Source organism: Lytechinus variegatus, chromosome 15, assembly GCF_018143015.1.
Source record: "Lytechinus variegatus isolate NC3 chromosome 15, Lvar_3.0, whole genome shotgun sequence".
NCBI lineage: Eukaryota > Metazoa > Echinodermata > Echinoidea > Temnopleuroida > Toxopneustidae > Lytechinus > Lytechinus variegatus.
Genome location: NC_054754.1, coordinates 23,792,657 through 23,809,600, shown reverse-complemented (window position 1 = coordinate 23,809,600; position 16,944 = coordinate 23,792,657). Strand labels below are relative to the sequence as shown.

The 16,944-nt window shown below is 36.3% G+C and overlaps 1 protein-coding gene across 1 annotated transcript; it reads left to right on the top strand.

Annotated features, from left to right (window-relative positions):
- Positions 1–11,761: 11,761 nt before the first annotated feature.
- LOC121429234 lies at positions 11,762–14,738 on the top strand. The gene is made up of 2 exons (XM_041626197.1): positions 11,762–12,824; positions 14,668–14,738. The coding sequence occupies exons 1-2, from the start codon at positions 11,911–11,913 to the stop codon at positions 14,678–14,680; spliced, it is 927 nt and encodes a 308-aa protein (XP_041482131.1). The 5' UTR covers positions 11,762–11,910; the 3' UTR covers positions 14,681–14,738.
- Positions 14,739–16,944: the final 2,206 nt, after the last annotated feature.

Here is a 16,944-nt window from a genome sequence, read left to right as displayed (position 1 = left end):
TCAGAAATTATGTTATATTTATTCAAAAATTCTAATAGTCTTGTATATATCACTCTTTCTAGAATCTTTGATAGAGTAGGCAATAAAGATATCGGTCTATAGTTACATACATTATTCTTATCTCCTTTTTTGTACACAGGTATTACCTTAGATATTTTCATATTGTCGGGAACGACGCCATTGATTAAGGATAGATTAAATATGTGTACTAAAGGATCAACAATATATTCTATGATATTTTTTAATAAAATATTATCAATACCATCATGACCACAACTCTTTTTGTTTTTTAAATTATTCACTGTATCTATTATTTCATTCCTATGCACTGGTAATAGAAAAAGAGAATTAGGATTTGGTCGGTGAGTGAAATATATCTCAAATAGCCCAGTCCTTTTAGGGTTAAACGATTAAACAATTTGGTATACATATTACAATTTAAAACAAGCCTTTCTGTCCTATTTTCAATTTCGATAACTCCAGTTTAACCTATGAATACACATTTCACAACAGTAATCCATTTGTGTTTAAATAAGACCAATTTATATAAAACAATATCAATGATGTTTCGACAACGTTCGTCATATTGTCTTATTCCTTAGAGCTTCACAAGTCATGCAAATACCTTTCTAATCATATAATTTACGTGATTACAGCATAACAAAATATCATCAAGTATATAACATCAACACATAAAAAAACTATTACACTTTTCAATTTCGCTATGTTTATATACATTCAGAACAAATATTTTTTTATAAGTTAATTTATCAAAGAGTCAAAAGGGACCTAATTTATCAAATAATAATAAACTTCAACGGCCCGTATTCTGATGCCCGGTTTAAATAAGGCAAAGTCTGTGCTATACAGAGTGTCACAAAAAAGGAAACCCGTTTTCAGAGATAGATTTCACAATTATTAAACATGTTTTTACTATAAATTCGATATTCGTGCATGGCAAGAGTGTAATCTCATTTCTCATTTGAAACCAATAGCTTAGTAAATCGTTCAGGCATGGCAAGATTACAAACAATAGACCAGTTCGTAGTTACTTCATGGACAATTTTGGTCAAATGACCTTTCATTTTATGATAGGCAGATTTCAAAGCAGGATATTACGTAAGCTTGCCTTACATAGCAGGAAGAAGAAATTGAATAGACCTGGGGAGCGTTTCATGAAAGGACTTGTCGGACGTTTTATCCGACAAGTCCCATTGTATCCGACAGTTACCATAGTAACAGTGCCTCTCAGCCAATCAACATCAGAGAAAGATGTCAGATCTGACAACTTGTCGGATGAAAATGTTGATGAAACTCTCCCCAGGTGACTAGAATAAGCCAGTTCGTAGTTCCTTTCTGCGCATGATCAAAAGATTCTACGCATGATCAGAAGAAGGTCATTTGTACTAAAGTGACATGGTGCTTTAAAATCTAATGAGATAAGCACCAACTTTGATGTCTTGATTATTCATATATTCTTTTGAATTGTCGTTTTCACTTACATCCACAAAAACAACAATGCTTCCACGAACGACTGGTATTTCACAGTTTGTCAAGTACATTGTGCAACATGCTAAGATATGCATTCAAAGTAGGAATGCAACAAATACCTTCATTAAGTGTTCATTGGTGTGCTATTCTAGTCACCTGGTCTATTCAATTTCTTCATCCTGCTATGTAAGGCAAGCTTACATAATATCTTGCTTTGAAATCTGCCTATCATGATGAAAGAAAATAATGAAAGGTCATTTGACCAAAATTGCCCATGAAGTAATTACGAACTGGTGTATAGCACACCAATATGAAACACTTTATGAAGGTATTTGTTGCATTCCTACTTTGAATGCATATCATAGCATGTTGCACAATGTACTTGGCAAACTGTGAAATACCAGTCGTTCGTGGACGCGTTGTTGTTTTTTTGTGGATGTAAATGAAAACCACAATTCAAAAGAATATATGAATAATCAGGACATCAAAGTTGGTGCTTATCTCATTAGATTTTAAACCGCCATTTCACTTTAGTACAAATGACCTTCCTCTGATCATGCGTAGAATCTTTAGATCATGCGCAGAAAGGAACTACGAACTGGCTATACTGAGGCATATCAGAAACGATCTGCGGAGAATTTTACGTGTGAGTCTGAATCCACTCTCATTTCAGGGATCAGTGAGAGAAATCTTCACAAACTTGACAAAAAATATAAAAGAAATGCTAATGAACCAATCGTCGAATGTGCACGGTCGTCGTATCATTTTGTCAGATTTTTCTGCGCAACCTGGTTTTGACATTAAAATTTCAAACTGGTCTTGCCCGTTAAATGCCTGAGGTGTTCGTCTCATATTAAGCATCAAAATAAAATGATTGAATTACATGATTATGCAAATGAAATATCATAATTTATTTGCCTTTGAATTAAAAAGGCATGGAAATCCCGGTTTCCTTTTTTTTTCTGGGATGCACTGTATGTTTCCTAACTTTCCCTGGATCTCTTTCTTCGTGTTTAAAATGATGAAGAGAACTATTTCAGTAATAATTCTGTTGAGTGTTTCAAGAAAGGACTTGTCAGACGTTTTATCTGACAAGTCTTTTGTATCAGACAGTTACCATAGTAACTTTGCTTCTCAGCCAATCAAATTCAAGGAAAGTTGTCAGATCTGACAACTGTTTGGACTGAGATATTGATGGAATCACTCCCCCGAGTGCAAATTAGATGATTAATTGAACTTGTAGCCTATTGTTTTAGAGATACAATTTACAATTGGCTATATGTATAATCAAACCAGAACTTTAGACCAGCGTTTGATTTAAACCGGGGGGGGGGGGGGTTGAGTGCAGTATTGAGGTGTAAACATGACAAGAATCCCTCATGCATGGCCGTACGCAGATTTTTTTTTCGCTGGGGGCAGCACGCGTAAACTGTTTTTGAAAAAAAACATCAACTTGAAACCGAGGGAGCAAAGCGACTGAGCTTGTCATTTGGGGCGTTTTTAATTTTGTCAAGTGAAATTGAAGGATTTGGTGCATACGCTTGGTGTATTTTGTGAAATGTTTCAGTAAAACAAATTTAAGAGAATATCGGTATATAAGTGCCAATCCCTCCCACCTATTTTGAGACAGTGTTGATAACCTGTTTGCCTGAACTATCAGAATCGTCTCGTTCTTGTTTCAAACTTGGTTGAAAACCACTTTCTTTCGTCACATTAGACTCACTGTGAGAACGTTTATTATGCAAACAAAGATCACCAAGACCCTGAAGACATTTCCGAAATTCCGTTAACCGAGTCCAGTATATGATTGGATTGATTATGCCATTTAATCCCATCAATGTAAAAAACAATGACGAATAAATCACAAACCAACGGTACATTTCAAACGTTACTGCGTTTACAATCCACTCTATCCTCACAAAGGTGATGAAGAAACCAAAAGTAATCGGAAGTAAGCACAGGACATTTGAGACTGAGACGAGTGCAAATGTAGCCAGGATACTCTTATTTTGGCTTAAGCGCTGTTCAAGCATTCGCCCCGACAGACCGGCCTTACGCCCTGCGCTTGCGATGGCCAAGTACACGACAGCATAAAATGTAACACAAAGACATTGCGCTCCAACGCTGATAATGAATATAATAATATGTTGGATGTGTAGAAGTTTACCCCTAGTCAACGTTTCGATGACAAAAAAGCCCCCGATGGGAATGATCCATATGAAGATACAGGCCACGATGCAACGAGGCGCCGTTACGAGGTTCCGCTTGTTGAATGGGTCGTAACGGATCACGATGAGTCGGTATAATGCCACCAATAAGGTACTCCCTATTTCGACGACGAATGATGCAAGCACTACTAGACCAGTGTTGGGATCCTGAAACGACAGTAAAAAGGTAATCATAAACATACTTCAGCTCGGACATCGAGCTTTCGTTATTTTTTAAAGAATTTACAAATTGATTTTGAGTGCTTTGTAAAATGTCCGTTTTATGGTCTAAATATAAACATTTTCAACTCACGCTGCGCGGTCGTATTATTTGATGTGACAAGTTTCTATTGTATTCGTGTATTCCATAAAGTTATCAAAATATCCCTCTTCAGACTACACGGGCCTAATCACTAGTGGCAGCCTGGCAGGCCATATTCATTCGAGCCAACCAATTGCTATTTTTTTATTTTGATATGGCTGATTGACAAAGTGTATGCATATGATTGTCCATCTAACACTGATTCTATTTTTGGTAATTACTGAACTTCCTTTTCCCAAATTGGGAAGAAATATCACCAATTTTGGACTATATTTTCACTGGCGGAAGGATTAGGGCTATTTTGCTGTTTGAGGTGATTAATCTGCTCCCCCCGAAGGTGTCTTCAAACACGCCAATTTATTTTTAAAATGAGCCGGTCGAGGGACCCTTTTCTGATCAGATATGGATTGCCAGATATATATCCTATCCACTGGTAGTAAACATTCGACCCCCGAATTTCATCCTTATTTTTTATGAATTTTTTAAAGTGCCAATTTAACACATGAGTCTATGGGGAATGAATTAGGCCTAGCTGTGACACCTGTAACCATGACCATAGCCTATTACATAGGGAATTCCCTATAGTGGATGAAATACCTGCCCTAACTCTTCAGTAGCAGATTGGTTTCACTAGTATACATGTTTCAATCATCAAGAGGTCCAAAAACTGAACTTCATGGCTGTATAGGGGGTATAACAGGTAACAAATTGTGATTAGTAACTCTGTCTGTGTTTGTGTACCTAGGCTAGGCTGTGTAGGCTGTGCGTGTGTTTGTCTCTGGTTTGCATGTTGTGTATTTTCGTATACCGACGAGCGCTGCTGTAAATCGTGTATAGCACCCATCACAAGCTATAGTACACATTAGATAGGCCTTGCATCAATTGCACTTGTTAAATTGGTTCATGGGGAAGGGAATTAGAAGAGAAAACTTTAGAATTTGGCTGAAGAGTGGTGGATTGAAGAGGGGGGGGGGGGGGAAGAAAAAGCATAGTTAGTATGGCGGGGGGGGGGGGTGGTTGAGAATGAGTGCTACTGCTATCTTGTTCAACTTTTACTGACTTCTAGCCCCCCATACATTTAGAATACAAGCCATCCAACTCCCTCTCTCCCTGTCTCCCTCTCTTACACCCTGGCTTGGGCCCTTGTCATAGGAAGATGTGAATGTATAGTATGCTTGTATGTTGATTCTCATTTCTTTTTATTGTTGTTATCTAATTTAACTCATGTGAATCTGGTATTTATATTGTGGGCAGATCTTGAATCCAGATATGCACACTATTCATATCTACAATTTGCATTATAGGATTTGGGACCTACATTGCATCCATTGTTGAGCTACATATAGGCATGTAGGATGTGTGTAAATCCATAGGGCACTAGACATTAGGAGTAACATTAAAATTGGTCATTACATAACACATCTGTATATTTCATGCATTTCTTTGTGATAAAGTGAGTGTACAGATGTTAAAGAAAAGCCAGGAAGGTAAATTAAAAAGAAACCTTCATGTGCCATACGATACAGACTACACGGGCCTAATCACTAGTGGCAGGCCATAGATATTCATTCGAGCCAACACATTGCTATTTTTCTTATTTTGATATTGCTGATTGACAAAGACAAGTGTATGCATATGATTGTCCATCTAACACTGATTCTATTTTTGGTAATTACTGAACTTCCTTTTCCCAAATTGGGAAGAAATATCACCAATTTTGGACTATATTTTCACTGGCGGAAGGATTAGGGCTATTTTGCTGTTTGAGGTGATGAATCTGCTCCCCCCGAAGGTGTCTTCAAACACGCCAATTTATTTTTAAAATGAGCCGGTCGAGGGACCCTTTTCTGATCAGATATGGATTGCCAGATATACATCCTATCCATTGGTAGTAAACATTCGACCCCCGAATTTCATCCTTATTTTTTATGAATTTTTTAAAGTGCCAATTTAACACATGAGTCTATGGGGAATGAATTAGGCCTGTGATACCTTCAGTGTGATTGCTGTGTGTTGCTGCCCTCTACGTTCGTTGGTCAGAACGTAGGAATATCATCTAGCGCTGCGCACTCGCATTTCGATTGGTGAGTTATGTATACATCTGATCTAAATACTTAAACAAGATACTTAAAATTCCCTTTTCATTACAGTTTATGAAATAAAAAAAATCGGCTCGCGATTTGCGCTCGCATTAATTATTAAAAAATACATTAACCTATGCGTCCTATTCATAATTATAAAATGCTTAAAATGTCCAGTTTTCAGGCCTTAATATTAGCAAATTCCAGGCTCTCGTTAAGCATATTAGACTAATAAATAAGAGCATACATTTTCATGAATTACTAATAACTAAATTGGTTCTTTTTCAGAATGGAATATCGACAAATTTCATATATTTAAAATAATTCGAAGATGAATAGAATGCCCTGGTCCTAAATCAAAATAATGATAAAAATATCAGCTTCGCGCTCGCATCATGATCCACATTTACTCCACAATTTTTCTACATAGTGCTTGAAATTGTGCTGAAATTGACTCTTTTTCAGATTGGAATACCAAATGTTTCCAGCTCGCGCTTCGAGATCGCATTAGTGATCTTCATGTTTAAAGAAAAATGTATTAAGAGTGCCCAGATTCTTGGTCTAAATCTAAAACACGCGCATGCATGTTTATTAACATGTTCTTAAGTTTATTTAAAACTTAAACTATCCAGTTTCAGATCAGAATATCAATAATTTTCTGCTTGCGGTTCACGACCACATTATTAGTGTAGGAATATACCCAATTTCCCACCAGTTTTCATGATTTACATGAAAAAAGTGTCCCGTTTTTAGGTCTAAATTTTTTTTTTCGCTCGCGCTTCGCACTCGCATCAAAAATTGTCAAGTTATATACCTATTCCTTTCGTGATAACAAAAAGTGCTAAGAATGGCCATTTCTTTTAGGGCGGAATGTCACAAAAATTTCAGCTCGCGCTTCGCGCTCGCATTATTCAATTGATGAAATATGTATCGCCTTCATGGGTTGACTGCAAACTTAACAGGTCTCTTTTCGATCAGGCCAGAACGTTTATTAAAAATTTCTGCTCGCGCTTGGCCCTCGCAGTAATTATCTAGTTACATACGCTTAAGACTTACGAGATTATTTCATATTTATGTTGTTTTATTAGAATAAAGCTTAAAAGTGCCTGTGAGGACTACCCCTTCAAATAAACAAACAAAAATCTACTTTGAGCGGCCAATAGGGAAAAATGTGGGTGAAAAATTGCCCCCCCCCCCCATTTGGCGATAGCTGGATATGCCCTTTTGACACATACACACACAGAAAAAAAGCAAGGATCCCCAGTGCCTCTCCCTCCCCCCCCCGGGAAAAAACAAATCATAGCTACCGTGACGCAATTGGGAGGGGACCTTGAGGAAAAGGATGAGATACATAATTATTATTCTTGCTAAAAAGGCTGATATGGAGCTTAATGTATCAAGTTTTGAAGTCAGTACACAAAACATATTTTAGTTCCGACATCGAACTTTTATTGTATTGTTTTATTTTACAAGTTGATATTTCTGAGCATCAACATTTTCAAGTCGCGGTGCACGCTCCCATTATTTGAATTGGCAAGAACGTATTCTCTTCTTAGAATGTCCAAATTATAGGTCAAAATATCAATTTTTTCAGCTCGCGCTTTGCGCTCGCATAAAATATTTTGTTAAATATCGATTCTATTCATGATTACCAAAAGTGCCTAGAATGTCAAGATTTCATGTCAGAATATCAAAACTTTTCAGCTCGCGCTTCGCGCTCTCATCACTGTTGTTTAGATGTATACCCATCCTTTTCATGATTATCAATGTCCAAATTTTAGGTCTGACTTTCAATATTTTTCAGCTCGCGCTTCGCGCTCGCATCACTTTTTTTTTAAAAAGACAGATACCCATCCTCTTTAAGGTCACAAACAGTGCTGAGAATCAACATTTTTCACGCTACGCGCTGGCATTATTTGATTAGGTAGGTATCCATCCTTTTCATGATTACCAAAAGTGCTTCGAATGTCCACATTTTAGGTCTAAATATTAATATTTTCAGATCGCTCTTCGCTCTCGTATTAATTGTTTAGATAGATACCCATCCCTGTTTACGGTCACAAAAAGTGCTTAGAATCATAAGTTTTTAGTCGGAATATCAAAAATTTTCAGCTCGCACTTCGTGCACGCCCAAGATCTTTATTTAGATACCCATCTTGTTCATAATGATTAAAAGTTTCCAATTTTAGGTCATTTTTTTTTCAGCTCACGCTTTGCGCTCAGATATTAATTGTTTTGTTAGATACCCACCCTGTTCATGATTACCAAAAGTGCTTTAAATTTCAACATTTTAGTTCAGAAAATCAAAAATTTTCAGCTCGCACTTCGCACTCGCATCAATTATTTAGATAGATACCCATATTTTTCATGACCATCAAAAGTGTTTACACTGTCAAAATTCTAGGTCTTCACATCAATATTTTCAGCCCGCACTTCGCGCTTGTATCAATAGTTTAGATAGTTATATACCTATCCAGTTAAGGGTCACAAAACGTGCTTAGAATCACAAGTTTTGAGTAGGAATATGAAAAAAAAATCATCATAAATTAATGATTATTAAGATCCCATGCATCCTTTTGCGAGAAATACAAAGGGGCACCAAATCAAGTCGGGCCCTGTATACAAAATCATGGATACACGCCTGCCTTATTTGACATGAAATCTTGTTTGTAAATAAAAAAAAAAAACAAGATTTACTTTAGCGAGGACTATACCCCTAAATAAAAAAAATAGAAATCAGGTTTATATGAAATCCCCCTCCCCCCCCGCTAAATTTCGACGCTTCCGCCGCCAATGCCCGGTCCTAGGTCGAAATAATAATAATGAAAATATCAGTCGCGCTTTGCATCATTGATAAAATATTCCCCTCACAATTTTCCTACTCAAAGCTTGAATTAGCGCTTAAATTAATCCTATTTCAGATCGGAATATCAAATATGTTAAGCTCGCATTATTGATTTTCCATGATAAAAATTATTAAGAATGCCCTGATACTAGGTCGCTAAATCTAAAACACTCACATGCATGTTTATTGAGATACGCAGCTTGTTCGTTATTTAAAACATGCTCACAATATCCAGTTTCAGATCAGAATATATAAACAGTTTTCTGCTCGCGCTTCGCATTCTTAATGTAGGAAGACACCAAATTATCCGTTTTTTTATGATTCACAAAACATGAATATAGTGGCTGTATTAGGGCTAAATTTATTTTTTTCCCGCATTGTTTAGTTATATGCCTATCCTGTTCATGATTTTAAAAAGTGCTTAGAATGTCAATTTTTTAGGTCAGAATGTCAAAAATTTTGAGCTCGCATTATTTGATGATCAGCTATAGGCCTACGCATCTTGTTCAGGACCACAAACATTGCCCAGAATGTTCAATTTTTAGGATAAAATACATGAAATTTCAAAAAAATATATATTGCTCGCGCTTTGCGCTCGCACTTTTTAAATAGGGCTCGAGAGATTATTTTTTATATTTCGTTGTTTTATAAGAATATAGCTAAGAACTGATTATTACGAATACCACTTCCAAGCAACAAACAAAAATTAACTTTGAACGGCCGATCGGCCAAAATATGGGTGATTTTTTCACGCCCCCCCCCCCCATGGCGAAAGCCGGATCGGCCCCTGAAGCCCAACCCCTTCAGTTATGGCTAACATATACAAGTTGCAGTGATCTGAAGTCGGATTTATTTATTGGCCCAACCGTCATGACTCTCTCCTGGGCATTGGCTTTGACATGACAAAGAAGGAGTGGGGTTAAAACTCGGCTTGTCAAAACTTACCCCTCTTCCTTCGATGTAAGCCTGCAGCCGAAAGACAAGAGGTAGACAAGAAGCAACACAATCTGCCATGGCGATGTTACAAATGAATATGTTCTGTTTCTTTCTCAGCTTCTTGATTGCGATGATAGCAACAATCGTAATGATATTTAGAAGGACACTCAAAAAGTTTGCAATGAAGAGAGAAATGTTTGTTTCTATCCATCCCATGGTTATATGTTGGCTGTCAATTGTCCGATTACCAGTCCCTTTTTTTCTTCCAAGGAGATTTATCTGGGGATAAATGCAACTCAACTGTTGAGAGACTGAAAGAAAATGTTACTTTTATATCAAAATCGTATGTATTTGAAAGCAGTAGTCCTATCATGCCTATTCGAAGACAAGTCGGTTTCAATAGTTTGCGGAAAAAAACAAAATGGTCTTTTAATACCATAAAGGGTTCTTACTTTGCCTGTCAAGGGCGCGCGTGGGCAAGTTTCAGCATGGGGAGGTGCACATCTTGAGGAGGTGGAACAAAAGTTTGGAAAATCAGCCGTTGAAAGCATAAGAAGGGGTGCAAATTTTGTTTTGCTTTCCAGTGTCGTTTCTGCACACTTAGTCAAACAAATCGGTCAATTTGACTAGACCAGTACTAGTAGTCAGCTGGGTGCAACTGATATGGTAATCACTGATAGATCTAGTCACATTTATGACATCTATTCTAGTCAGAAATAACTCTGTTCTAGTAAATCGACTAGAGAAATAGTCAAATATGACTAGAATAAGAGTTGCACCCAGCTGACTACATTATACCTATATAGCTTGTCATTTTTGACTGATTTGATATTAGAGTGTGCCTCAGCGGGAGTGTGCACGCGCACCCAAGCCTACACCACATATTAAATTGTTTGGTTAATGTTCAAACCTGAATTAAAAAAATACATTTTCTACAAACATCAGACGCATTGGTGGCGGAAGCCAAAAAATTTAGGAGGGGACAACCCAACAACCCAAGAAAAAAAATTGACAAGCAAAAAAAAAAAAAAAAAAAACACACACACAAAAAAAAGGTCATCAACTACAAATTTAGGGGGGGGACCGTCCCCCCTCCTCAAATTTAGGGGGGACACGTCCCCCCCCCCCCCCCCCCCCCCCCCCCCCCCCCCCGCTTCCGCCGCCTATGATCAGACTTCATGCTTAAACTCTTATCTTCGTAAGAGAAAGCTAGATCCTGATCTTTCCATGGAAAGGAAATGAACGGTAGTTATAATAATAATAATACAATCTTTTACCTTCAAGAAGATTTTTTCTTTAATAATTCATCAGAATTTCTCTCAGCATGGTCACTATCTCTCTTCTTTATTGTTAATTCTTTCAACTGGAAGATAATTTCGTGTAAGATGCAGACTCTGCTAGATGCTTTATTATAGTACAACGATCTTTGTCCGTCGCCCAAATCCTCGAGATTTTATAACGTAGTTTTTTTTTCATCTTTGGTAATTATCTAGAGATCAATATTGCCATATCTTTTAATTTGAAGAGCTTGTTCCAAAAGGAGCTAAAAAATCTATTTTGACCAAAATTGCTTTTTTGATACCGGCAAATATGCAACTTAGACGTGGAAATGCAACATAATCCATTTGATTTTTTTTTTGAAAGGTTCGTAAAAATTGATTGCAAGTTTGAGTTTAGTTCCAAGAGGAGCTAAATCCACTCTGCGGTTATTTTAAACTGGTCATTTTTCCTATTTTAAATTAGGTTATGCATTCAATTATCAGTTACATGATGTGGATACAAGTTTACACCATCAGTTCACATTTTGCTGAAAATTTTCTTTTGATAAGCAAAAACATTGATTTTCTATCAATCATGATAGAAAATCAACGACGTCACGTCGGTGCGCTATATTCACTAACATTTTCAACTATTTGCAACATTTTTTGATATTCTTGTATCATATTCTCGAGAACGCCGGTAATATTCATTATCTTGGTAAGCTACATCTGGTGTTATGAACCTCCAAGTAGCGTAATTCTACAAGAAATGTCGAATAAAACCGCCACCAAGAAGAGCAGAAGAAGAGATCTTACGAAGACACGAAACCGAGCCGATAACATAGCCGGTGACTCTGGTGAAGAAAATAGCGACGACGATGGTGGACATGATAACACAATTTCAGCTGGTCACTCAACTGTAGCGGATGAATCCAGGGGCCAGCTCCTTGATAGCACACTGAAGAAAGCTATTGAAAAACAGATTGCCCATTCACTACGTTCATCGAGCCTGATCAAACGCCTAGCAGATGATGTATATGACGTTATAGCTGCAAAGTTGGAAGAACAAGTTGTGGATAAGGTGTACAAAGCTGTCAACCTGGACTTGAAGAAGTACATGGATGAAGTCGAAACTATGAAAAAGAAAATGTCTGAAATGAAGAAGGAAACGAAAATGCTTCAAGACGAGAATGAAGAGGCAGAACAATACAGCAGAAGAAACTGTCTACGACTTTATGGCATTCCTGAAGGACCAGAAGAAAAGACTGACGAGCTCATCCTGGATGTTTTTAACAGCAAACTTGGTCTTACAGTTCCACCAGATGCGATTGATCGCAGTCATCGCATCTCTCCACGTCCGAGGCAAGGTGATGAACAGAGACACGAATCGTCATCATACGCAACTGCTTCAAGGAGGAATCAGCCGAGACCGATAATAGTGAAGTTTAGCAGGTACAACATCCGGAATGACGTCTACAAGGCGAGAACGAAATTGAAAAATGCCAACGGACCGAAAATATGGCTAAAGGAGGATCTCACAGCCAGGCGAGCCAACCTCTTCTGGGAACTTGTCAATAGCAAGAAGTCTAAGTCTTGTTGGACCCAAGATGGAATCATCTTTGCTATCAGATCAAGGGATTCAAAGAAAATCAGGATCAGATCAAGACTCGACTTTGAGAACTTGTAAGAAAACTCAGTTTACACGTTTTTATATATTTTTTATTTATTGCTTATCTTTATTTTATGTCTTCTATTAATTCTGCAAACTTTCCTACACGTGCAGCCACCAGGAATATGAAGTATCCATGTCTAACCTGTTCGAAAGAAGTTAGATCGAATCAAAATGCTTTATTGTGCATATCTTACAAAAGATGGGCCCATCTTGATTGTTCTATGGCAACTCGTGAAATCTTTCTGTCTAATTCAAATTGGATATGTATCCCTTGTATATTTGATGAACTACCTAAAGACATAAATTTTGATAATGATAATGCCGTTGAACACACTAGATTGCCAAACCAAGCCGAACTTCCATTACCTAATTATCATTCTCCCGATGACATTTTCATGAAAGTCAAGTCATTGTCCGGTATCAATATTGCCCACCTTAATATATGTTCATTATTGAAAAACATTGATGAAGTTCGTAATATCTTATCTAGGCAAAATATTCAAATATTATGTCTCTGTGAAACAAGATTAGACTCATCTGTATTTAATAGTGAGATCGATGTTCAAGGTTATAGAGTTGTTAGAACGGATAGAAACCGAAACGGAGGTGGGATTTTGATCTACATTAAAGAAAATATTTTGTTTAATATCAAATGTGACCTTATTGTTGATGGTTTAGAATTGATATGCGTTGAAATATGCATTGATAAGCAAAAACCTTTTATCGTTGTGTATTGGTACAGACCACCAAACTCTCAAAGTGCTGTTTTTGATTTGTTTGAGAAGATACTTGAATCTATTGAATCTTTGTCTAAAGATCTCATCCTTTTAGGAGATCTGAATTGTGACATTGCTAAGGAGCCACCCACTTGCCAAACAAAACGATTGTTGAACTTAGTAGAAGAATACAATTTAAAAACAATTTGTTGATAAGCCAACGAGGATAACACAGACATCTGCAACACTTATTGATGTCATATATTCCTCAAATCATAACAAAATTACTTTTTGTGATGTCATTCCACTAGGCATGAGCGATCACTACATGGTGATCTGCTCATTAGGAAAGCACAAATCCCCATCTGTGTGTCATAAATATGTGTATTCAAGGAATCTAAAGAAAATGAATATAAGCGATTTTAAGAACGATTTAAGCGATGTATGTTGGCAAGATGTTCTTTCTGAAACAGACGCTAATATTGCCTATGAAATTTGGTCCAGTAAATTTTGTTCAGTTTTGAATAAACACGCACCTCTTAGGAAAAAAAGAGTGCGACAAAAAGAAACTCCATGGATAAATAGTGACATATTGACCAAGATAAGGAAAGGAATGAAATAAAAAACCGTGCTAAATCTTCGAAATCTGACAGTGACTGGATATTATACAGAAAACTTAGAAATACTGTCACAGATATGATACGAAAGGCAAAAAAGCAATATATTTCAGAGATAATCTTGATCAACAAAGGGAATAGTTCTGCTATGTGGAAATCTTTACGATGTATGCTTCCTAATAAAAAACACAAGAAGTTAATTCAGAAACTGTCTTTTAATGGTAAAGATATTTTGGGATTTAAGGAAATTGCCACACGCTTAAATGATCACTTCGTTGACCTGGCAGCTAAACGCAAAGAAAGGTTTACCTTCGAAGACAATATGGATCAATACTTAAACAAAGCATCAACCACTTTCAGTTTTAAGCCGATCTCAAGTCGAGATGTTAAAAAACACATCAATGAAATTGCAAGTAATAAGGCCACTGGCCTGGATCAAATTCCAGCACATGTAATTAAAGAAGGTATTGACTACATCATTGCGCCATTGACACATATTGTCAATACTTCTCTGTCCACAGGGAGGATTCCTGATGCATGGAAAAGGGCTCGTGTAACGCCAATCTTCAAAAGTGGTGACAATACTAATCCGTCTAACTATAGACCAATCTCAGTACTCCCGGTTTTGTCTAAAGTCTTAGAAAAGATTGTGTTTAATCAAGTGTATAACTACCTGTCAAACAATAGTTTGCTTGATCCATGCCAGCATGGTTTTCGTCCAGGCCACTCAACAACCACTGCCTTGTTAAATATTACTGATGATTTTGCTAACAAAATTGATCAAGGTTACGTTATTGGTATGGTCACTATAGACCTGGAGAAGGCATTTGATTTAATATCGTCTGAATTACTGTTAAAGAAATTATTTTACTTTGGATTTGATCAGGATGCAGTAAAATGGTTTCGCAATTATTTCTATGGTAGGCAGCAATCAACGGTTGTCAATGGTAATATGTCAGGTTTTCGTACTGTTGAAAGCGGAGTGCCTCAGGGGAGTATCCTAGGCCCCCTCCTCTTTATAATCACTCTAAATGATTTGGTCAGATCTGTAGAACAATGCTCCCTCTCTTTATATGCAGACGACACATGCATTTACTTTGCATCTAAAGAGCCCAGAAATTTAGAAATGACTATTAATAGAGATTTGAAGTTAATTTCTAAATGGTTTTCTAATAATGAACTATTAATTAACATCGATAAGTGTCAATTCATGTTATTAGGATCTAAAGCAAAACTCCGTCTATTTGATAATATAAAAATACAAATGCAAAATTACGAATTGCAAAGGGTAAGCCAATGTAAATATCTTGGTGTAATAATAGACAGCTCCCTAACCTGGACCCCCAAATTGACAGTGTTCGGAAGAAAGTTTTACAGACATTTTATTCTTTAAAACGCATTCGATGTTATATACCCCAAAACACAGCTCTTATGTTGTATAAGGCTTTAATCCAACCGATATTTGACTATTGTTGTACAATCTGGAGAAATGGCAATAAAAGCCAACTAAATCGTCTCCAAGTTCTACAAAACAGGGCACTGAAATCTGTATTAGAAGTAAACAGTAGATTTAGTACAGCGAATATATATGCCATTTTAAAGGTTGATCAACTCAACAAGAGATGGAACAATCAGTCAATCTTCACCATTTTTAAATTGGTCAATAATCTAGCTCCATCTATCCTTTGTTCTCGAATCACACTTAAATCACGAAAATATCTTTTAAGAAACATAGACCGACAAATTCAATTACCGAAGCCTCATTCTAATTATCTAAAGAACAGTCCCATTTATTCAGCTTCTAAATTATTCAATAACTTACCCGCAACAACCCGATTAGAAAAAAACCCGGCTACATTTGCACGTCTCATATCACTTTCTTAATTTAATTCTCCACCCCGATTCACCCTTGATGATACCGCATTATATATCTTCATTTTTTATGTTTAATTTTGACATAACTTTGTATATTATTTTCGTCTATTTATTTTTCATTTTTGTTTACTCCAATTTTACTTTTGCCAATTGTATTTTACCCATGCTTTGATATATTTTTGTTTTTCGTTTTTATTTGTGTATGCTTGTTTTATGTTGATATTATTTGTTATTATCATTTGTCCACGGCCTTGCTGAAAAGCAGCTTCTAGCTGAAAGCAGGCTTTTTAACCGTGATTAAATAAATAAAATACAAAAATAAAATACAAATACAAAATAACAGAATTTTACAATTTTTATTAATATTTTTGGATTTTTCTCCTTTTGGAATTAGATATGGAAAAGATGGCAAAATATTTGTTTTTCTTTTGATAATTTTCAATGGATAAACAAAAGAAAAGATGTGGAATGTACTCTGCTAACCATATTTATGTGTTTCGTGTTCAAATTTACATTTTACTAGGGTTTTGGTTCAAAAGGATCTAAATCCATGACAAATTAAATTTCAAAAATTCTTTAAAAATGAATGAATGCTAGATTTTTGAATTCATGACTTGATTAATCTAAGATGGTGGTACTATCATCTATATATCAAATTAAAACAGCAATGGCTAAGGGAAAATGGTGAATTAAAAACACCAAAAGTGGATTTAGCTCCTTTTGGAACAGAACTCTTCATTTGTCTACGACGATTGTATTTGCATCGTATATAACAATAATTCTCCCAAGATTCCCTGTCTAACCGTAAGACAAGACGGTCGAGTTATAAAGAGAAACTTAAAATGACCTATCAAAGATATCGTTCACTTCCTTTGGCTATTTATATCTAACATTGAATACTCCTTTTAGTGACTCGAAACGAG

Bases quoted from the DNA above. Each gene is read 5' to 3' on its own strand.
- LOC121429234 (XM_041626197.1), top strand. From the start codon at position 11,911: ATGTCGAATAAAACCGCCACCAAGAAGAGCAGAAGAAGAGATCTTACG.